The 22,996-nt window shown below is 46.1% G+C and overlaps 1 protein-coding gene across 1 annotated transcript in view; it reads left to right on the top strand.

Annotated features, from left to right (window-relative positions):
* LOC137562326 (dynein axonemal heavy chain 3-like) overlaps positions 1–22,996 on the top strand; it is a 1,996,682-nt gene that overhangs the window by 1,169,837 nt on the left and 803,849 nt on the right. The window contains exon 43 of the mRNA XM_068273663.1: positions 8,719–8,957. Coding sequence (XP_068129764.1) covers positions 8,719–8,957 — 239 coding nt within the window. The remainder of the gene's footprint in view (positions 1–8,718; positions 8,958–22,996) is intronic.

Below are 22,996 nucleotides of genomic sequence, written 5' to 3'. Positions count from 1 at the left end.
TCTAGTATGAATCAGGAGCGTAACTAGAAATCACTAGGCCCTATGCAAAACTTTGGTTGCACCCCCCCCCCCCCCACACACACACACACACGCTTTCTGCACAGTTAAACTGTATGTTGAATGTATTTTCTTCATGCAAATAAAAACCAACAGCAGTAAAGCACTGAATGCATTTTCTCTATCAATTACATTAGCTTCTGTGGTAAAACCTGCATGTTTTCATCCATACAGACACCCATGGTGTGCAGAAAACTGATAGACAAGTGTGCCCCAGCCTCAGCTTCATATTACATGTATTACACTTTCACTCTGTCCACCTCTGATGTAGCAGAACTGACTCTGTAGACTTTTCCAGCATCACTATAGTACAGAGCACTTGGGGAGGGGTAGAGAGGTTGGGGGGCAGGACTCTGTACAGAATACCCTGCTGCACACTGAATAGGGATTGTCTATAAATGTTTGTATGATTCCTTGTCAGTGGCTGAGAAGAGGCAGTTATTAGACCAGTTGTGCAGAGAGTGAAAAGCTTTTTCTCTCCACGCCCTTTCTTATCAGTCTTTATTTTTCCAGGGCCCCCTGCTTCTTCTCCTCCCAAGATCCTGCTGCACACTGAATAAGGACAGTCTATAAATCTTTGTCTACTGAGCGGATGTAGTCATTAGAACAATTGTGCAAAGAGCAGAAATCTTTTTATCTCCACACTCTTAGTTGTCAGTCTCTCAGCACAGAAATTTCTCCCCCGGGCCCCCTGTTGCTTCTCCTCCTCCCACGGGGCCCTCCTGTGGCTGCATCTCTTGCATTCCCTATTGTTACGCACTTGTGTGAATGTGGCTTGTGGTGCTGCTCCAAAAGACTAATATTATCACAAGTAGTTAGAGATGGCCCAAACTGTTCTGCCGGCAAATAGTTTGCGGCGCTGGCGAATAAGGTGTTTGCGCATTCACCCCCTTAGACAAACACATGGGGTGTTCGATTCGCCCCCTATACATTATAATGGAGGCAAACTTTGACCCTTCACCCAAGAATCAGCAAACACATGGCAGCCAATCAGCTATCCCTCCCACCTGGACCGCCCACCCCCACCTATCAGAAAGCCAGCTTAACAGCCATTTTGCAGCCTGTGTTCGGCTTCTGTGCTAGGCAAATCAGGGAGAGTGTGTTGCTGACAGGGTGAGCATTAGATAGGCCTGTATTCTGTGTTTTCAGTGCAGATTCTTGCTGCTTCCACATTGTTCTGAATAGCCAAGTCCTTTTAAGGGCTAGTACATTGTTTTTCTTGCTATTGCATTGCTGCTCTGTATGCAGTGCACAAGTTAGCTGATGGAGACAGGTCTGCTGGTCCTAGTAGTGCACCAACCATAACCCAATACTCCTTCACCACCACTACTGGCATCTATTATCCACTACTTCCCCCTGTGTAAGGCCTCTGTGCAGAATCAGTGGTTTTTTTTGGTCACTTAACTATCCATGAACTACCTCAGCCTGACCATAGAGGCTGGAAACCCGTTATAGCCTGCATTCTTACAAATGTGTGCACAAGCACTTTGGCCACTACACACCACTACACAGACTGCCACCGAGAGTTCTAACATTTATGTCCTGGAGATGTCAGCTAGCAAAAATAATGATTTGCTCACCTGATGTTATCACTTAAAGCTCTTTGTGGTTGTTTGTGCTGCGCTTAACATTGCGTTTCATCTGTCAGTGTGAACTGGGCCTAACCCTTACACTGCGACTTTTTAAATTAATCCCCCTCCGGCATGCCTCGGTCCAGGTGATAGGCCCCTTGGAATAATTTTTTCATCACTTTTGTGGCCAGAGTCCCTAGAGGTTTTAAAATTTGCCTACCCATTAAAGTCTATTGCTGTTTGCCAGATTTGCCGGTTTGCAAATTTTTGCAGACATTTGCATTCTAAGCTTACAAATTAAAAATTTGATGTTCGGACCATCACTACAAGTAGGCAGTAGAGACAACAGATAAGAGAATACACTTAATAAAATGAAGGATTAAAAATTAGCCGGTATTAGAATGATCTCACCTCAGTTGTTTGCTGGTGTGCCTTTGTGGGTTAGCCAGCATACAAGCTTGTGTACCTCTAAGCTGGGGACCTAGCACCTCAGTCTGGAGCCTCAGGGCAGCATCCTTTGGAGGCTTCAGACTGAGGTCCATAGGTCCCTGTGCGATCTTATCTTTTGTCTCCAGAACACTGTATAAAATAATGCATTCAAAAGAGTTTCTTGTTTTTACTAGTTGTCAAACAGGACTTGCCATCGACTGAAACATCAAAATGTAATGTGGTATTTGGCCCAGATATACAGAACAGAATCCCAACTAGAATTTACAAATTTTATCCAACTCTACTTCTTAACGGGAACCTAAAGCAAAAGGTATATGGAGTCTGCCATATTTATTTCCTTTCAAACAATACCAGTTGCATGGCAGTCCTGCTGATCTCTTTGGCTGCAGAAGTGTCTGAATAACACACCTGAAACACGCATGCAGCGAATTTTGTTAAATGTTTGTCAAAAACATCTGATCTGCATGCTTATTCAGGGTCTTTGGCTAAAAGTATTAGAAGCAGAGGTTAAGCAGGATAGCTAGGCAACTGGCATTGTTTAAAATTAAGTATGCCAGCCTCCATATCCCTCTCACTTCAGGTTCCCTTTAAGTTTGTTCTCATTATTTACCTAGAAGTTGATTTCTTATATTTTATATAGTCACCAACATTTTTTGTCTCCTATTATACACTTTACATTGTTTTAATCGAAAATACCGTCTAAGATTTTAGTTTTTGTCTTATGTCCTCTTTCAAAATGTTTTCCTGGGATACAAAACAGAAAAATCTTGGACAAATCCTAAAGCTTCTCCTTGTTACTACAAACATGCTTTTTTCTCTTATCTTAATAGTCAAAGATTGAGTTCCATTTGGACATTTATTGCTTTGTGGATTAGATGGGAGACTTCATAAACCTCTCCCTTATTGGGACTACCCATGCCACATAATCTCATTCCTGAGGCCTACAGAATACCCTTTACTGTTGTTGATTATGGGCTAGTCTGACCACTATATCATATCTTGTACTTATTAGGAAACACTTTCATTGCATCAACAAGAAGTCTGTAATTCTAAAACTTATGGAATTCTTATTTTCAAAACAGAATCACACAGTGCACATTCCTTAAGGGTCATAATAAATGAACAAATCAGAGGAGAAAATATTGCAGCCACTCACTGCACTTTGACACTAGTGGTGCTCAGCAAGATTTCGGATATCCGAACTACCCAGATAATCCAAACTTTTTCCACTATCTGAACTATGAATAGCAATTCAGATATTTTTTAAAATCCGAATAGACTATCCGAGCAAACTCGGATTTCCCATCTGAAATCCGGCCGGATAGTTAGTTTAGATATCCGAGCAGAAGTCAAAATGAGAGAGAGAGAGAGACTGAGACTGAGACTTTTGGAAGCATTTTAAGCCATTTTCAGGTCACTTCCAGTTTCTGGATATCCGAATCCTGACGGATATTGGGTTCGGATATCCGAGTTTACTCGGATACTAAAAAGTTTGGATATCCGATTCGGATCTGGATATCTGGGTATCCGGATCCGAATCAATTCGGATTTTTAAAAAAGGGTATCGGAGCACCCCTGTTTGACACCAGTTAGATGCTAGATAATGAGGAGAAGTTGAATTGCAGGAAAAAAAAATCTAAACTCTAAACTGCAGTATACAATGAAAAGATTTATTTTGTGCTAAAGGGAATGGCATCTTAAAAATCCTACACACAAATGCATGAATTGTTACAATATATAATTGTTATAAAACTGGACAGAGGACCAAGGGATGACCACAGATTGCAGCAGATACTGATACTGAGAAAAGGTATATCGTGCAATAATATTTATTGCACATGCATGCAAAAAATAAAACACAACAATTGGGTCAATTTACTAAGGGCTGTTCGGGAAAAAAGTGAGGTCGGTGAAATACTGCATTTGGGATGTGAGGTTTCCTGACATGCGGTGAAAGTTTGGTACCGTATTTTTCGGACTATAAGACGCACTTTTTCTCCTCCAAAAGTAGGGGGGAAAAGTCAGTGCGTCTTATAGTCAGAATGTGCCTCAAACCAGCAGGTACTTGCAAAGTTCTGGTAGCACGATCCCAGCATCTCCCCGTGTACTTGCGGTGGTGGGCAGGTACAACGTGATTACAGCATCTCCCCCTGTACTTGCGGAGGTGGGCAGGCTCAGTGTGATTACAGCATCTCCCCTGGTATTTGCAGCGGCGGGCTGGCTCAGCGCGATCCTGACATCTCCCCCATATTTGCAGCGGCGGGCTGGCTCAGCGCGATCCTGACATCTCCCCCGGTGTTTGCAGTGGCGGGCTGGCTCAGCGCGATCCTGACATCTCCCCCGGTATTTGCAGCGGCGGGCTGGCTCAGCGCGATCCTGACATCTCCCCCGGTGTTTGCAGTGGCGGGCTGGCTCAGTGCGATCCTGACATCTCCCCCGGTGTTTGCAGTGGCGGGCTGGCTCAGCGCGATCCTGACATCTCCCCCGGTATTTGCAGCGGCGGGCTGGCTCAGCGCGATCCTGACATCTCCCCCGGTGTTTGCAGTGTCGGGCTAGCTCAGCGCGATCCTGACATCTCTCCGTGGGACAGAAGAGGGTGAAACCCAGCTCTAGCTGCAGCCGCTATCAGGAGTCCCGATGCCTATGTACTTCCTTGTTTACATGCGCCCCCTAATGACGTGGGACGCAAGTACAGGAAGTACATAAGCATCGGGACTCCTGATAGCGGCTGCAGCTAGAGCTGGGTTTCACCCTCTTCTGTCCCACGGAGAGATGTCAGGATCCCGCTGAGCCAGCCCACCACTGCAAGTCCCATGGGGGGAGATGCCTGGATCACGCTGAGCCTGCCCTGCCACCGCAAGTACCAGGGGGGAGATGCCTGGATCCCGCTGAGCCTGGCCCTCCACTGCAAGTCCCATGGGGGGAGATGCCTGGATCACGCTGAGCCTGCCCTGCCACCGCAAGTACCAGGGGGGAGATGCCTGGATCGCGCTGAGCCTGCCCTGCCACCACAAATACCATGGGGGGAGATGCCTGGATCACGCTGAGCCTGCCCTGCCACCACAAGTACCAGGGGGGAGATGCCTGGATCACGCTGAGCCTGCCCTGCCACCACAAATACCATGGGGGGGAGATGCCTGGATCACGCTGAGCCTGCCCTGCCACCGCAAGTACCAGGGGGGAGATGCCTGGATCACTCTGAGCCTGCCCTGCCACCACAAATACCATGGGGGGAGATGCCTGGATCACGCTGAACCTGCCCGGCCACCGCAAGTGCCAGGGGGAGATGCCTGGATCACGCTGAACCTGCCCGGCCACCACAAATACCATGGGGGGAGATGCCTGGATAACGCTGAGCCTGCCCTGCCACCACAAATACCATGGGGGGAGATGCCTGGATCACGCTGAACCTGCCCGGCCACCGCAAGTGCCAGGGGGAGATGCCTGGATCACGCTGAGCCTGCCCTGCCACCACAAATAACATGGGGGGAGATGCCTGGATCGCGCTGAGCCTGCACTGCCACCACAAATACCATTGGGGGAGATGCCTGGATCGCGCTGAGCCTGCCCTGCCACCGCAAGTACCAGGGGGGGGGGGGAGATGCCTGGGTCGTGCTGATGCTGCCCTGCTGCCCCAAGTACCGGGGGGAGATGCCTGGATCATGCTGATGCTGCCCCAAGTACCATGCCTGGAGATGCCTGGATTGCGCTGCTTCTGGATAGGTGCCTGGTCATCTGGATAGGTGAGATAATCACCCTGTAATGTTTAGTTAGTGTTACTGGTGGGGGAAGCAGGAGTTAGTTTAGTGTAGTGTAGTAAAACTGGTGCAGGAAGCAGGGATTAGTTTAATGTAGTGAAGTGTTACTGGTGGGGTAAGCAAGGGTTAGTGTAGTGTGTAATGTAGTAACTGGTGGGGGCTTCAGGGGTTAGTATAATGTGGTGTAGCTCAATGTTACATCGGGGTTAGTGTAGGCTATTTAGTCTAGCTAGTGGGGGCAGCAAGGGTTAGTGTAGCTGGGCAGTGTAGCTTAGACAGAGACAGCTTGGGGAAAAAATGTCTACAAGATGCCCCTGCACTATAGACGCATCAGGTTTAAAAAATATTTTTTTTCCTTGTTTTTGTCCTCTAAACCTGGGTGCGTCTTATAGTCCGGAGCGTCTTATAGTCCGAAAAATACGGTAATTTACCCAAAAAAATGTTGCTTCAATTCACTAAGCCCTGTTAGGTATGTCTCCTGACTGCAGAGTAGATCAGGCAGCCAGCTGAGATTATTCTTCTCTGCCCTGCTTGTGTCAGTTTTGTGAAGTAAAATGCCACCTGTTCCTCCATTAGATATGCATGCAGCCACTAGAGCGCTCATTTCTGTGTATCAGTACAGAAAAGCCTTTTTCAATGTCTCCTACTTCTGCACTTGCAGTTTTTTCTTTTGTTATGTCCCCACCCGCCAATGCATCGGATCAAATTGATGAGAAGCAGGAGCCAAGTGGCTCTTCTGTTGGCTGTCTGCTTTGTCTATCAGTGTTATTGCATGGTGATAGTTAACGGCAAGACCAGATAGGTCTTAAAATATCAAACAGTTGACTTGCTTTACTGATTGCTCGAACTTTTGTGAATTGACATTAGAAATGTGCTGTGGTTTGAGGTATTCACCACACAAGTCGGTAATTTAACTCACTAGTTGGTAATTTTATTTTTCAATGCAGTAATAGCTTTAATTAACTGTTGTTTGAGAAGATGTTTGGTAAAATCTATTTTTTATTCTGAATTATTGAATGGAGTAATGCTTAATGAATTGATGCCAATGTGCACAAACAACTTATATACAACATGCATACAAGGAAACCACAAAACAAGAAAATACAGTATGCACACAAAACCCTAGTGAACCTATCTTTTTAACTAAATATAAAAAACAATATTATACACAGGAAATATATTCAACCAGGCGCACTACAGAAGGAAGCTGGCAAAGGGCAAACATGCTTCGGGTTTGTGCCCACCACCCACTTCCTCTCCCATGTCAGTTTATTTTGGCGATGCCAGCACCAGTGTATAAGCTGTCTTGAGAAGCTAATCTGCTATGTAATTTGTGCAAACTGGATGACACAATAAAATGTTCCCCTGCAACGGATGGGACCCTCTCTGTGCTTCTTTTGTAGATGAAAAGAAGAAATGATTACTGATGCTATTTCTTTTTTGCCCCTCTGTTTACCTTTTCACCAACCACTACGCCACTGTCAACTGTGCTTTATATTTAAAAGCCATTACCGTAACTCTTTTGCACCATTCACAAATACATCTATGGTATCCAGGCTGTGCAAGTGAGCATGTTTTGATTCATCGGCCAGTTTTGAAAGCTGGCTGCAAACTAAAAAGTGTAATTATCTTTTAGTAACGTTAAACTTCTAAATAGCTTTTGAATCATTGGCATACAATAAATTTAATCAAATTTTAACAAAAGTTTCCTTTTCTTTAAAAGATTTTTAGGAGACTTAGTTTCATATGCAAATGAGTATGGAGGGAAATTTAAAGGTGGCCATACATCTCTCGACTTGGTGGCCAATTGACCATCCAATTTGATAATTATTATCAGATGAAAATTGGTGCCGCCAAGAGCATGCCCGATTGACGATGCAACCAATTCTGGGATGAAATTGTTAGCGTGTATCTATCGGACAGGATGTCACACTGTCATGGTTGATCAGATGGGTGGTAGTAACGGTGAGCAATATCGGGAAGAGTGATGACCACGACAAACCCCTGGCACTCTTCCCTCAATGTATAAATTTCTCCCCCCTTCCTCCCCGTGTGCATTTACACATTACATGTCCTGTGTTGCCCTGCGGCTGGTTCCCATCCATCTTTGGAATCCCCAGCTTTTCCATTAGCGGTTTACACGCTGGCAGTGTGGTGCATGTGTGATGTCACACACGCACCACGTGCTATACGCCGGTGGCATGCATAACGCTAATGGAAGAGTGGGCTTTCCGAAAATGGATAGGCACTGCGCGGTGGGCGACACAGGACAGGTAATGTATAAGTGCACACACACGGGCATATTTATACACTAGGGGTGCAGTGGCGAGGTGGCGGACGCTGCCAAATCCGAAGAGATTTCATGCTGGAATCGATCGGGAATCGGCCTGCGGTGTATGGCCAGCTGACTGATCTCTCTTTAATCAGATTCCATCAGAGAGAGTTTTGTCTCTTGTTCAAATCTGCCCATCATCTCTAGATCTATGGCTACCTTCATTAACAAGGGAAATATGATTATTAAACTTATAGATAGACTAGATGGATTTGAGGTAAAGTTGATGCACATAAAAATTACTGGCTGAGCAAATCTAATTTGGCAAATAATACACTTTAAGTAGTTATTATTTAGTTTGTCTTGCAGACTCAGTATTTTCTATATCTGATTCACTCCTTCACACAATACCTCTGGATGCACAGTATTTCCTGTGCCCGACTGTTTAAATAAATTACACATTTTTGGGGAAATGATTGGTGCGCTGGGATTGATCATTTAAATGAGAAAGGATATCTGCCTGTTTATTGCGAATTTGGTTGTTAGAAAATTGTGATTAATAATACATTCTGTTTACATTGTTGGGACCTGTTTTCCTTTCTTCTTGCAGTTTAATGACATTATAGTGAGCACGCCTGGGACTGCTATGCAGATGTACTTCCTGGAGACACTGCTGCTTCAAGACAAGCCATTACTTTTTGTTGGCCCCACAGGCACTGGAAAGACAGCTATTACAAACAGCTTCCTGCGACACTTACCTCAAGAAAAATATGTTGTATGTCAAATTAACTTCTCAGTGCAAGCTTCAGCTAATCAGACCCAGGACATCTTCCTAAGAAAACTCGAAAGGTACCCTGACTTTTAATTAAAATCAAGTGTGTAATAGTGCTGAATCTGCTCTGTGGAGATTACCTCACAAAATAATATTAACCACTCTGCTTCAGCTTCTGACAGTGCCAATGAAACCTGATTTGTTTCACTCTGCACTGTTTACAGGCACACAAAATACATTTTAATTGTTGTTGATAAAGATTCTGATTTATATCAAGTCGAAAATAGAGCCCAAATGCGAGACAGCATGTGTCCTCTTAACTTTTTCTTATAAAAAACTCTTCCATGAGAGAATAAATAGACATCTGGTCCTGGGCATTCTGCAGTCCATGGCATATTAAAATGAATCACTAAATTGTGACTTAATAGGAAATAAGGGCCATCTGTCAATGTAAGATCAAAGCAGCAGGTGCAAACTTGCCAACAAAAGGATGGTGTGAAGGTAACATCTTTGAGGTTTAGCTTATAAAATGTATTTTTCCTTTGCGGACACACAGCGTTATAATATACTTGAGATAACGTTTCTGTTTTTAACATGCATGCACACGCACGCGCACACGCACACACACACACACACACACACACACACACACACACACACACACACACACACACACACACACACACACACACACACACACACACACACACACACACACATGCACGCACACACGTACACACACACACGTTACAGATGAGTAAGATTATAATATAATTGTATAGTGGGAAAATTAAGACATTTCTTATAGTTAGGAATGCTAAATAAGGACTGGTTCATTATGTGTAGTGTATGTACAAGGATGCCTGTTCCTTAACCCTTGTACACACATACATGGCATGTGTGCAACATTGCAGGGCTGAGGCTGTAGAGACATGTTCTGTGTATATACTTAAACTATATCCAAGGTGACTTAAACTAGCTTTACTAACCTGGGACCCAAGAGGTCACATCTGTCCCTTATCGCAGCTCTCTGGGCCGGCTGGCAGGCTCTGAAGTATTGTTGATTCCCGGCAGGTTGGCACCTTCGGCGCATGCCCAAGTCATTAGGAGCATACTGTGCCATGCGCTCCCGTTGAAGTAGGCACGGCGAGGGACAGACGTGACCTCTAGGGGCTGGAGGAAGCCACAGGTAAGTAAAACTTGCTAATTTAATTTGCCTAAGATATCCTTTAACCACTTGAGGACCTAGGGCTTTCTACCCCTTAAGGACCGGCCACTTTTTTTCCATTCAGACCACTGCAGCTTTCACGGTTTATTGCTCGCTCATACAACCTACCACCTAAATGAATTATGGCTCCTTTTCTTGTCACTAATAAAGCTTTCTTTTGGTGCTATTTGATTGCTCCTGCGATTTTTACTTTTTATTATATTCATCAAAAAAGACATGAATTTTGGCAAAAAAATGATTTTTTTTAACTTTCTGTGCTGACATTTTTCAAATAAAGTAAAATTTCTGTATACATGCAGCGCGAAAAATGTGGACAAACATGTTTTTGATTAAAAAAAACCCATTCAGTGTATATTTATTGGTTTGGGTAAAAGTTATAGCGTTTACAAACTATGGTGCAAAAAGTGAATTTTCTCATTTTCAAGCATCTATGACTTTTCTGACCCCCTGTCATGTTTCATGAGGGGCTAGAATTCCAGGATAGTATAAATACCCCCCAAATTACCCCATTTTGGAAAGAAGACATCCCAAAGTATTCACTGAGAGGCATAGTGAGTTCATAGAAGATATTATTTTTTGTCACAAGTAAGCGGAAAATGACACTTTGTGAGAAAAAAAAAAAAAAGTTTCCATTTCTTCTAACTTGCGACAAAAAAAAAAAATGAAATCTGCCACGGACTCACCATGCCCCTCTCTGAATACCTTGAAGGGTCTACTTTCCAAAATGGGGTCATTTGTAGGGTGTGTTTACTGTCCTGACATTTTGGGGGGTGCTAAATTGTAAGCACCCCTGTAAAGCCTAAAGGTGCTCATTGGACTTTGGACCCCTTAGCGCAGTTAGGCTGCAAAAAAGTGCCACACATGTGGTATTGCCGTACTCAGGAGAAGTAGTATAATGTGTTTTGGGGTGTATTTTTACACATACCCATGCTGGGTGGGAGAAATCTCTCTGTAAATTACAATTTGTTAATTTTTTTTACACACAATTGTCCATTTACAGAGATCTTTCTCCCACTCAGCATGGGTATGTGTAAAAATACACCACAAAACACATTATACTACTTCTCCTGAGTACGGCGATACCACGTGTGGCACTTTTTTGCACCCTAACTGCGCTAAAGGGCCCAAAGTCCAATGAGTACCTTTAGGATTTCACAGGTCATTCTGAGAAATTTCGTTTCAAGACTACTCCTCACGGTTTAGGGCCCCTAAAATGCCAGGGCAGTATAGGAACCCCACAAATGAGCCCATTTTAGAAAGAAGACACCCCAAGGTATTCCGTTAGGAGTATGGTGAGTTCATAGAAGATTTTGTTTTTTGTCAAAAGTTAGCGGAAAATGACACTTTGTGAAAAAACACAATTAAAATCAATTTCCGCTAACTTGTGACAAAAAATAAAATCTTCTATGAACTCGCCATACTACTAACGGAATACCTTGGGGTGTCTTCTTTCTAAAATGGGGTAATTTGTGGGGTTCCTATACTGCCCTGGCATTTTAGGGGCCCTAAACCGTGAGGAGTAGTCTTGAAACGAAATTTCTCAAAATGACCCGTGAAATCCTAAAGGTACTCATTGGACTTTGGGCCCTTTAGCGCAGTTAGGGTGCAAAAAAGTGCCACACATGTGGTATCGCCATACTCGGGAGAAGTAGTACAATGTGTTTTGTGGTGTATTTTTACACATACCCATGCTGGGGGGGAGAAATACCTCTGTAAATGGACAATTGTGTGTAAAAAAATCAAAAGATGGTCATTTACAGAAGTATTTCTCCCACCCAGCATGGGTATGTGTAAAAATACACCCTAAAACACATTATACTACTTCTCCCGAGTACGGCAATACCACATGTGTGGCACTTTTTTGCACCCTAACTGCACTAAGGGGCCCAAAGTCCAATGAGTACCTTTAGGATTTCACAGGTCATTTTTGTTTCAAGACTACTCCTCACGGTTTAGGGCCCCTAAAATGCCAGGGCAGTATAGGAACCCCACTAATGACCCCATTTTAGAAAGAAGACACCCCAAGGTATTCCGTTAGGAGTATGGTGAGTTCATAGAAGTTTTTATTTTTTGTCACAAGTTAGCGGAAATTGATTTTAATTGTTTTTTTTCACAAAGTGTCATTTTCCGCTAACTTGTGACAAAAAATAAAATCTTCTATGAACTCACCATACTCCGTACGGAATACCTTTGGGTGTCTTCTTTCTAGAATGGGGTCATTTGTGGGGTTCCTATACTGCCCTGGCATTTTAGGGGCCCTAAACCGTGAGGAGTAGTCTTGAAACCAAATGTTGCAAAATGACCTGCGAAATCCTAAAGGTACTCATTAGACTTTGGGCCCCTTAGCGTACTTAGGATGTAAAAAAAAGTGCCACACATGTGGTACCGCCGTACTCAGGAGAAGTAGTATAATGCGTTTTGGGGTGTATTTTTACACATACCCATGCTAAGTGGGAGAAATATCTCTGTAAATGACAATTAGCTCATATAAACAGCACCACACATAGTAAACAATTTGAAAATATATAACACTTTATTCAACTGGATACTAGCAAAAAAGCTCATAAAAACATTTAAAACAGCGCATACCACATCAATTCATAAGCAATAATAATAACAATAATGGATTGATAATAAACATGACACATAATCAATATTCGAGTACCATAAATAATTATATATATATCAGGGGTGGGTGCTCAATCATGAGCACACCAGCACCCTTAGAACCCGGGTTCAGATCCTCCTATAGTCTAATAAAGTGCATATGTGCAAAAACCTGTAGAAAAAAAATTGGGTGAATCATATATATATATAACCATGAAGTAAGGAACTATTAAATATAGGGGCTATCAATACAGTGTTTAAGGAGTGGTGATATTGAGGGAGACAGACAGAGCCTGAGGCATGCATATAGTGTACATAAACGGAGGGATACTTAGCCGGGTAGAAGGTGTCATGGAAGAGGTGTGGTAGCAGAAGAAACCCTCGGTGGACGACTCCACCGGTTCCGCGGACGTCACGCCGCTTCAAGCTTTTCTACAGGTTTTTGCACATATGCACTTTATTAGACTATAGGAGGATCTGAACCCGGGTTCTAAGGGTGCTGGTGTGCTCATGATTGAGCACCCACCCCTGATATATATATAATTATTTATGGTACTCGAATATTGATTATGTGTCATGTTTATTATCAATCCATTATTGTTATTATTATTGCTTATGAATTGATGTGGTATGCGCTGTTTTAAATGTTTTTATGAGCTTTTTTGCTAGTATCCAGTTGAATAAAGTGTTATATATTTTCAAATTGTTTACTATGTGTGGTGCTGTTTATATGAGCTGATCTCCTACCTTTCTAGCCTTGTTACTTGCTCTAGCACACACTATTGGTATGAGTGCAGTGAGTTCTCTCTAGAATGTAAATGACAATTGTTTGATTTTTTTACACACAATTGTCCATTTACATAGAAATTTCTCCCACCCAGCATGGGTATGTGTAAAAATACACCCCAAAACACATTATACTACTTTTCCTGAGTACGGCGGTACCACATGTGTGACACTTTTTTGCAGCCTAGGTGCGCTAAGGGGCCCAACGTCCTATTCACAGGTCATTTTGAGGCATTTGTTTTCTAGACTACTCCTCGCGGTTTAGGGCCCCTAAAATGCAAGGGCAGTATAGGAACCCCACAAGTGACCCCATTTTAGAAAGAAGACACCCCAATGTATTCCGTTAGGTGTATGGCGAGTTCATAGAAGATTTTATTTTTTGTCACAAGTTAGTGAAAAATGACACTTTGTGAAAAAAAAAACAATAAAAATCAATTTCCGCTAACTTTTGACAAAAAATAAAATCTTCTATGAACTCGTCATACACCTAACAGAATACCTTGGGGTGTCTTTTTTTCTAAAATGGGGTCACTTGTGGGGTTCCTATACCGCCCTGGCATTTTACAGGCCCAAAACCGTGAGTAGTCTGGAAACCAAATGTCTCAAAATGACTGTTCAGGGGTATAAGCATCTGCAAATTTTGATGACAGGTGGTCTATGAGGGGGCGAATTTTGTGGAACCGGTCATAAGCAGGGTGGCCTTTTAGATGACAGGTTGTATTGGGCCTGATCTGATGGATAGGAGTGCTAGGGGGGTGACAGGAGGTGATTGATGGGTGTCTCAGGGGGTGGTTAGAGGGGAAAATAGATGCAATCAATGCACTGGGGAGGTGATCGGAAGGGGGTCTGAGGGGGATCTGAGGGTTTGGCCGAGTGATCAGGAGCCCACACAGGGCAAATTGGGGCCTGATCTGATGGGTAGGTGTGCTAGGGGGTGACAGGAGGTGATTGATGGGTGTCTCAAGGTGTGATTAGAGGGGGGAATAGATGCAAGCAATGCACTGGCGAGGTGATCAGGGCTGGGGTCTGAGGGCATTCTGAGGGTGTGGGCGGGTGATTGAGTGCCCTAGGGGCAGATAGGGGTCTAATCTGATAGGTAGCAGTGACAGGGGGTGATTGATGGGTAATTAGTGGGTGTTTAGGGTAGAGAACAGATGTAAACACTGCACTTGGGAGGTGATCGGACGTCGGATCTGCGGGCGATCTATTGGTGTGGGGGGGTGATCAGATTGCCCGCAAGGGGCAGGTTAGGGGCTGATTGATGGGTGGCAGTGACAGGGGGTGATTGACGGGTGATTGACAGGTGATCAGGGGGGATAGATGCATACAGTACATGGGGGGGGGGGGTCTGGGGGGGGGTCTGGGGAGAATCTAAGGGGTGGGGGGGTGATCAGGAGGGAGCGGGGGGCAGGGGGGGGGATAAAAAAAAAATAGCGTTGACAGATAGTGACAGGGAGTGATTGATGGGCGATTAGGGGGGTGATTGGGTGCAAACAGGGGTCTGGGGGGTGGGCAGGGGGGGGGTCTGATGGGTGCTGTGGGCGATCTGGGGCAGGGGGGGGGGAATCAGTGAGCTTGGTGCAGACTAGGGTGGCTGCAGCCTGCCCTGGTGGTCCCTCGGACATTGGGACCACCAGGGCAGGAGGCAGCCTGTATAATACACTTTGTAAACATTACAAAGTGTATTATACACTTTGTATGCGGCGATCGTCGGGTTAACATCCCGCCGGCGCTTCCGTATGGCCGGCGGGATGTTGCGGCGGGTGAGCGGCGCCAGGCGGAGGCGGAGGATCGCGTCACGGATGACGCGATCGCTCCGCCCATGCCCCTACAAGGACCGCCGCCATTTGTCTATACGGCGGTCCTTGCGGGGTCCACTTCCCGGCCGCCTCTGTGCGTTAGGCGGTCGGGAAGTGGTTAAAGTGCCCATTATCTTACAGGTGGGCACCTAATATGGCAAAAAGATCTATCCCTCTTGGATACGAATCTGATCAGAGAGGGATCTACTCCTGCCAAACAATAAACACGTGGATTTTAATAGATTTCAAGATGAAATCGATAAAAATCTATACAAATTTGAACTTTTCAGGGACTCCTTTCTTTCTACTAAATAGTACTGTCTTCCTATTGCCCCAAAGCCAGCTGATGGAGCCCCCAGGTTTCTCCCCAAGCTAATAGTGGTCTCCCAGAGCCCCTGCAGAGTACTCATGGCAGCAGAGTGAACTCAAATATTTTGCCGGCATGCTCCCTCCTGTGTCTATAAATCTCTCCACTGGTGCCACCTCTTCATGACCTGGCAGCATGTACATACACATGTAACATGCTGCCAGGTCTTGGAGAACAGATGCCAGTGGAGATGAAGATACAAGGACACAGACTGGAGGGACAGCTGAGCTTGCTCCATTGCTGTGAGTCCTCAGCAGGAGCCCACTATTAGCTTGAGGGGAGACCTGGAGGCCTCCTCACTGGATCTGGGGCCCTGGGGAAATGCCTACCACCACACCTCTCCCCCCTTTGGAGCTAAATCTTCCATCCAATATGAACAATAATGTTGAGGCATCGATCTTTAGCAAATTCAATCACAATAATCGAATCTGCTGAGGAAAATCAGTCAATCACATCTAGTAAACAAACATACAGACTGGTGACAGCGCTCATGGATGCATCTGATTGCAAGCCTACAGAGGCAATGCAGAGCCCCTCTGGAAATAAATACACGCCCTGAATGCAAAGCAGATGCAAATTGTGTACTAATTGTAATCTAAAGCTTTTTGAAGTGATTTGAAAAAAAAAAGCTTTAGATTAAAATTAGTACACAATTTGTCTTATGAAGTCTATTAGGTTATAATTTGTGCACATATTATCACTGAAGCTAACCCCCCCCCCCCCCCCCTTTGCCTGTAGTGTAAGACAGGTGTGTATTTTAGTCCAGTAGTTATTGGAGCTCTGCACATCATGGCAGATAAATCTTTCAGGTATAGGTTCACCCCACACTGAAGGTATGTTCCCCCCCCCCCCCTCTTTGCGCCTGCAATGAGTGTTGGTGTGTACTTTAGTCCAGTAGTTATTGGAGCTCTGCACATCTATGCAAAAAAAATCATTCAGGTATGAGTTTTGAAAGCGCTGCCATTCCTCCTGCTGTTTCACATTTAGTGCCCACTCCCCCCTCCCCCCTTCCAACTTTCCTACTTGTGATTTGTGTAGAACACATGTTCTATTTTACTAAAAAATGTCCCTCTTTGTTTTAACAGCAGAATAATCTATGTATTTCCACTGGTTATATAAAAGCCAAATTATAAAGCTGCAATAAATCTATTATTAACTACATTGCTAGTATTGCAAGGCAGGGCTTCTCGCGCCTGAGTTTGGCAAGGGTATAGCAGCAATGCTATAGTCCACACACCCCATACAGGTATTTTGGGGATCCAAAAAGAGGTAATTCAGGGGGGGGGGGACTGCTGGACCCCAAATTACACCTCCCTCCAAGTTGCTACGACTCAGAGGGCGAAAAGTAATTAGCGCAGCCTGTAATTTGTGGGTATGATGGCTCACCCTGTGCCAAAATGATGGGTGCCGCTACATATGTAAGCCTAGTACTGCTCCTTGCTAATTGGCTAGTTACTTTTTGCCGCTCTCCAAGTTTTAACCGTGTTCATGGAAAAAAACACATCAATTGGATTAGCCATTACAGTAATTTATTCGGAGATGTATGCTGAATGTGTTGCTTTTATCAGATCTGATATTTAAAGTGTTTGTAGAAATACTACACTGCCTAAATCAGTATATTTGTTTCAGTAATTGAAGTTGATTACTCTATTTTACTCTTGCTGGCAGAATAAAATAGCTAATCATTGTGCATTGCAAATGCCTGGTTGTGAATACAGTATGCTGGCAGAGGAGAGGCATTTACATTTCTTATAGCAAAGGTAAACAACATCACCGTGACATTTTATCTGAGGTTTAAATGATAATCAATCTATTCTCTCTTCTTTGAAAAAAGCACTTCTAAGCTAATATTATACCAGTGGCAAGTAATATTTCAAAGGGGCTCCTTTTCCTATTGTTCATTGACTATATTATTATGTTATTTAACCAGTCAAGGTTTATATTTTGGATATAACCATTATAATAAAAGTGAACGTTGGCCATCCCTTCGAGTCAGTGGATTGTAATTTAAATTCTTCCTTCAATATGTATTTTTAAAAAGACATAAAAGGATTTATTTGACAGAGTCCTAGCATTTGTCTAGACCTTATCAATAGTGTTGGGCGAACACCTGGATGTTCGGGTTCGCGAAAGTTCGCCGAACATGGCCGCGATGTTCGGGTGTTCGCGCCGAACTCCGAACATAATGGAAGTCAATGGGGACCCGAACTTTCGTGCTTTGTAAAGCTTCCTTACATGCTACATACCCCAAATTTGCAGGGTATGTGCACCTTGGGAGTGGGTACAAGAGGAAAAAAAATATTTGAAAAGGAGCTTATAGTTTTTGAGAAAATTGATTGTAAAGTTTCAAAGGAAAAACTGTCTTTTAAATGCGGAAAATGTCATGTTTCTTTGCACAGGTAACATGCTTTTTGTCGCCATGCAGTCATAAATGTAATACAGAGAAGAGGTTCCAGGAAAAGGGACCGGTAACGCTAACCCAGCACCAGAAGCGGCACACGTGATGAAACAGGAGGAGGGCGGCGCAGGAGGAGAAGGCCACGCTTTGAGACACAACCCAGGCCTTGGATGAGGACAAGAAGCGTGCGGATAGCAATGCTTTTTGCCGCCATGCAGTCATAAATGTAATACAGATGAGAGGCTCAATAAACAGGGACCGGCAACGCTAACCCAGCAGCAGCAGCAGCACACGTGATGGAACAGGAGGAGGCGCAGGAGGAGAAGGCCACGCTTTGAGACACAACAACCCAGGCCTTGCATGAGGACAAGAAGCGTGCGGATAGCATGCATTTTGCCGCCATGCAGTCATAAATGTAATAAAGATAAGAGGTTCCATAAACAGGGACCGGAAACGCTAACCCAGCAGCAGCAGCAGCACACGTGATGGAACAGGAGGAGGCGCAGGAGGAGAAGGCCACGCTTTCAGACACAACAACCCAGGCCTTGCATGAGGACAAGAAGCGTGCGGATAGCATGCTTTTTACCGCCATGCAGTCATAAATGTAATAAAGATAAGAGGTTCCATAAACAGGGACCGGAAACGCTAACCCAGCAGCAGCAGCACACGTGATGGAACAGGAGGAGGTGCAGGAGGAGAAGGCCACGCTTTGAGACACAACAACCCAGGCCTTGCATGAGGACAAAAAGCGTGCGGATATAGCAATGCTTTTTGCCGCCATGCAGTCATAAATGTAATAAAGATAAGAGGAGTGGGTTCTTCAACAGACTCATCTGTGCTGCTACGATGGCGATGTTCTCGTTCACATACAAAATCTGGGTCTATGTCCACATTGTCCATACCCTCCTCTTCCATCTCCTCAAACTCGTCATATGTCATTGTGGGGGGGCCGCCGCCGTGGAGTAGAGCTCCCCAGAACAACCTCTGCGCAGCTCACTCCAACGTCGTCTTCCAGATCTTCTCGGCCGACCTCCTGCAATTGCAACCCCTCCTGCCCAACTTGCTCTGGGATTTGGGTTTTAAAGTCCTCGGACTCGCCTTGTATTTCAGTGCGCGGTGCATTTCCCACAGTTAATGGTTGTGAATCCGGGCACAACATTTCTGGCTGTTCCTCCATTGACCTTTGAAAGGTGGAAGTTTGTTGGGCTGGGAATAGCTCCTGTGAATACCCCAATGTGTCCTGAGGTAATTCTTCGGCCTGGTTATCTGGCAGTTGTGTGCGTGGTGTCGCTGCCGGTTGTGTCAGCTTTGTGCCCACTGGCTCCTTGTAACTGGCTGAGGACTCGGACCTCGTGCGTGATGTGCTGGTGCTGCTTAACCCACTGCTGGATGCTTGAGAGGTCATCCAATTAATTATCTGGTCCTGTTCTTTTGGATTTGTGAGGGTTATTGTCCTGGACAACATGGGCGGTATTGAGTGGGTTTTCTTGGGTGCTCCCCTGTGGCCTGTACGTGAACCGTCAGGGGAAACACCTCTTCCCTTGCCCCTCCCTCTTTCACCGGATTTCTTCCTCATTTCACTTATCCTTAAAGTACACGCTGACTGGCAGCAGGACAGTGGCAGTACAGAAATGCTATACAGTGGTGGGTGAGCGGTGTACCACTATTGCCAGCAGCGACACAGAGCACAATGCTATACAGTGGCGGGTGAGCGGTGTACCACTATTGCCAGCAGCGACACAGAGCACAATGCTATACAGTGGCGGGTGAGCGGTGTACTACTGTTCCCAGCAGACACAGAGTGGCAGTAAACACAATGCTATATATAGTGCTGGGTGAGCGGTGTACACAGAGTGGCAGTAAACACAATGCTATATAGTGTGGCTGACCGAGCGGTGTACTACTGTTCCCAGCAGCGACACAGAGCACAATGCTATACAGTGGTTTTGAGCGGTGTACACAGAGTGGCAGTAAACACAATGCTATATAGTGTGTACTACTGTTCCCAGCAGCGACACAATGACGGGGGGGGGACCCTGGCTAGTCCGGCTGGAGAGAGAACTACCCTGCCTGCCTACCCAAAGCTAAACCCACAGACAATTAGCGGAGAAATGACGTGGTTCGGGTATTTATTTACCCGAACCACATAACACGCTCGACCAATCAGAGCGCGTTCGGGTCCGAACCACGTGGCCCGTTCGGCCAATCACAGCGCTAGCCGAACGTTCGGCCATGCGCTCTTAGTTCGGCCATATGGCCGAACTGTTTGGCCGAACACCATCAGGTGTTCGGCCGAACTCAAACATCACCCGAACAGGGTGATGTTCTGCAGAACCCGAACAGTGGCGAACACTGTTCGCCCAACACTACTTATCAAAGAATTGATTTATAAAACACAAATGATGATACAGATATAGGTAGACACAGACAATATACCTGTACATTGCTATATTACAGCACAGCTAGGCCTTTTTATCACGTGCAGCTGAAGGCAGTGAATTTACAGCCTGTCAGCTGTTCCCGTTCACCAGCCTGGCGTTTGCTAGCACTCAGCACAAGTAGAGGACTGGCGGCCCCCCTATTAAGTAGTATCTGAGTTTGATGGTTGCCATCAGAGCCAGGGCAATGTCTTTCAGTCCCCAAGGCTGATACTCCAAAGTGCGCCCCTCCATCCCTCCCACCCCAACCGTCACACACTGATTGCTATTAGACTAAGAGGCACCCCAGGGCCCCCAACACCTGATCTCTAGTTATCTGGCTTGCAGTCACTGCCATGTATCCCCTTTTCTTGTTTCTATCTCTGCTTCAAACACAATAGGGGAATGCTAGCTGAGTGAGTTGTGCGCTCCCTTCTACACTGCGCCCTGAGGATGGAGCCTCTCTTACCTCTGCCTCGGCCCGGCCCTGCTTGCCATCTTCACATGCGACAAGACCTTTTTTGACACTAGGTATTGCCACTACATCCCCAGGTCTTCTCCATCTAACATGGTCAGCCTGGGTGATGCAGTGTGTTGGTAGTAGGCTCATCTGTCTGCTGCAGGGGCGCGCCTGGGTGGGTGCTGTGGGTGCATTGCCCGGCCGCCGCTCACCCCCTCTGGCCGCCGCTTACCCCCTTTAGCTGCTGCTCCCTCCCTCTGGCCGCCGCTCACCCCCTCTAGGCGCCGCTCCCTCCCTCTAGCCACTGCTCCCTGTCACTCACTACCTAAAGGGGCTCCCTGTCACTACCTAAAGGGGGTCCCTGTCACTCACTACCTAAAGGGGGTCCCTGTCACTCACTACCTAAAGGAGTCCCTGTCACTCACTGCCTAAAGGGGGTCCCTGTCACTCACTGCCTAAAGGGGGTCCCTGTCACTCACTGCCTAAACGGGGTCCCTGTCACTCACTACCTAAACGGGGTCCCTGTCACTCACTGCCTAAATGGGGTCCCTGTCACTCACTACCTAAACGGGGTCCATGTCACTCACTACCTAAACAGGGTCCCTGTCACTACCTAAAGGGGGTCCCTGTCACTCACTACCTAAAGGGGGTCCCTGTCACTCACTACCTAAAGGGGGTCCCTGTCACTCACTACCTAAAAGGGGCTCCCTGTCACTCACTACCTAAACGGGGCTCCCTGTCACTCACTGCCTAAACGGGGTCCCTGTCACTCACTGCCTAAACGGGGTCCCTGTCACTCACTGCCTAAACGGGGTCCCTGTCACTCACTGCCTAAACGGGGTCCCTGGCACTCACTGCCTAAACGGGGTCCCTGTCACTCACTGCCTAAACGGGATCCCTGTCATTCACTGCCTAAACGGGGTCCCTGTCACTCACTGCCTAAACGGGGTCCCTGTCACTACCTAAACGGGGTCCCTGTCACTCTCTACCTAAACGGGGTCCCTGTCACTCTCTACCTAAACGGGGTCCCTGTCACTCATCACGTAAACGGGGTCCCTGTCACTACCTAAACAGGCTCCCTGTCACTCACTACCTAAACGGGGCTCCCTGTCACTCACTACCTAAACGGGGCTCCCTGTCACTCACTACCTAAACGGGGCTCCCTGTCACTCACTACCTAAACGGGGCTCCCTGTCACTCACTACCTAAATGGGGCTCCCTGTCACTCACTGCCTAAACGGGTCTCCATGTCACTCACTGCCTAAACGGGGCTCCCTGTCACTCACTACCTAAACGGGGTCCCTGTCACTCACTGCCTAAACGGGGTCCCTGTCACTCACTGCCTAAACGGGGTCCCTGTCACTCACTACCTAAACGGGATCCCTGTCACTCACTACCTAAACGGGGTCCCTGTCACTACCTAAAGGGGGTCCCTGTCACTCACTACCTAAAGGGGGTCCCTGTCACTAACTACCTAAAGGGGGCCCCTGTCACTACCTAAAGGGTCCCTGTCACTACCTAAAGGGGCGTCCCTGTCACTTACTACCTAAAGGGTTCCCTGTCACTCACTACCTAAAGGGCTCCCTTTCACTCACTACATAAACGGGGTCCCTGTCACTCACTACCTAAACGGGGTCCCTGTCACTCACTGCCTAAAGGGGGTCCCTGTCACTCACTACCTAAACGGCGTCCCTGTCACTCACTCCCTAAAGGGGTCCCTGTCACTCACTACCTAAAGGGGTCCCTGTCACTACCTAAAGGGGATCCCTGTCACTCACTACCTAAAGGGGGTCCCTGTCACTCACTACCTAAAGGGGGTCCCTGTCACTCACTACCTAAAGGGGGTCCCTGTCACTCACAACCTAAAGGAGTCCCTGTCGCTCATTACCTATAGGAGTTCCTTTCACTCACTACCTAAACGGGGCTCCCTGTCACTCACTACCTAAACGGGGTCCCTGTCGCTCACTGCCTGAAATCCTAAAGGTACTCATAGGATGTTAGGCCCCTTAGCCCAGTTAGGGTGCAAAAAAGTGCCACACATGTGGTATCGCCAT

This window comes from Hyperolius riggenbachi, chromosome 3 (assembly GCF_040937935.1).
Source record: "Hyperolius riggenbachi isolate aHypRig1 chromosome 3, aHypRig1.pri, whole genome shotgun sequence".
NCBI lineage: Eukaryota > Metazoa > Chordata > Amphibia > Anura > Hyperoliidae > Hyperolius > Hyperolius riggenbachi.
Note: the sequence above shows the minus strand (reverse complement) of the source record. Positions and strands in the feature narration are given on the sequence as shown.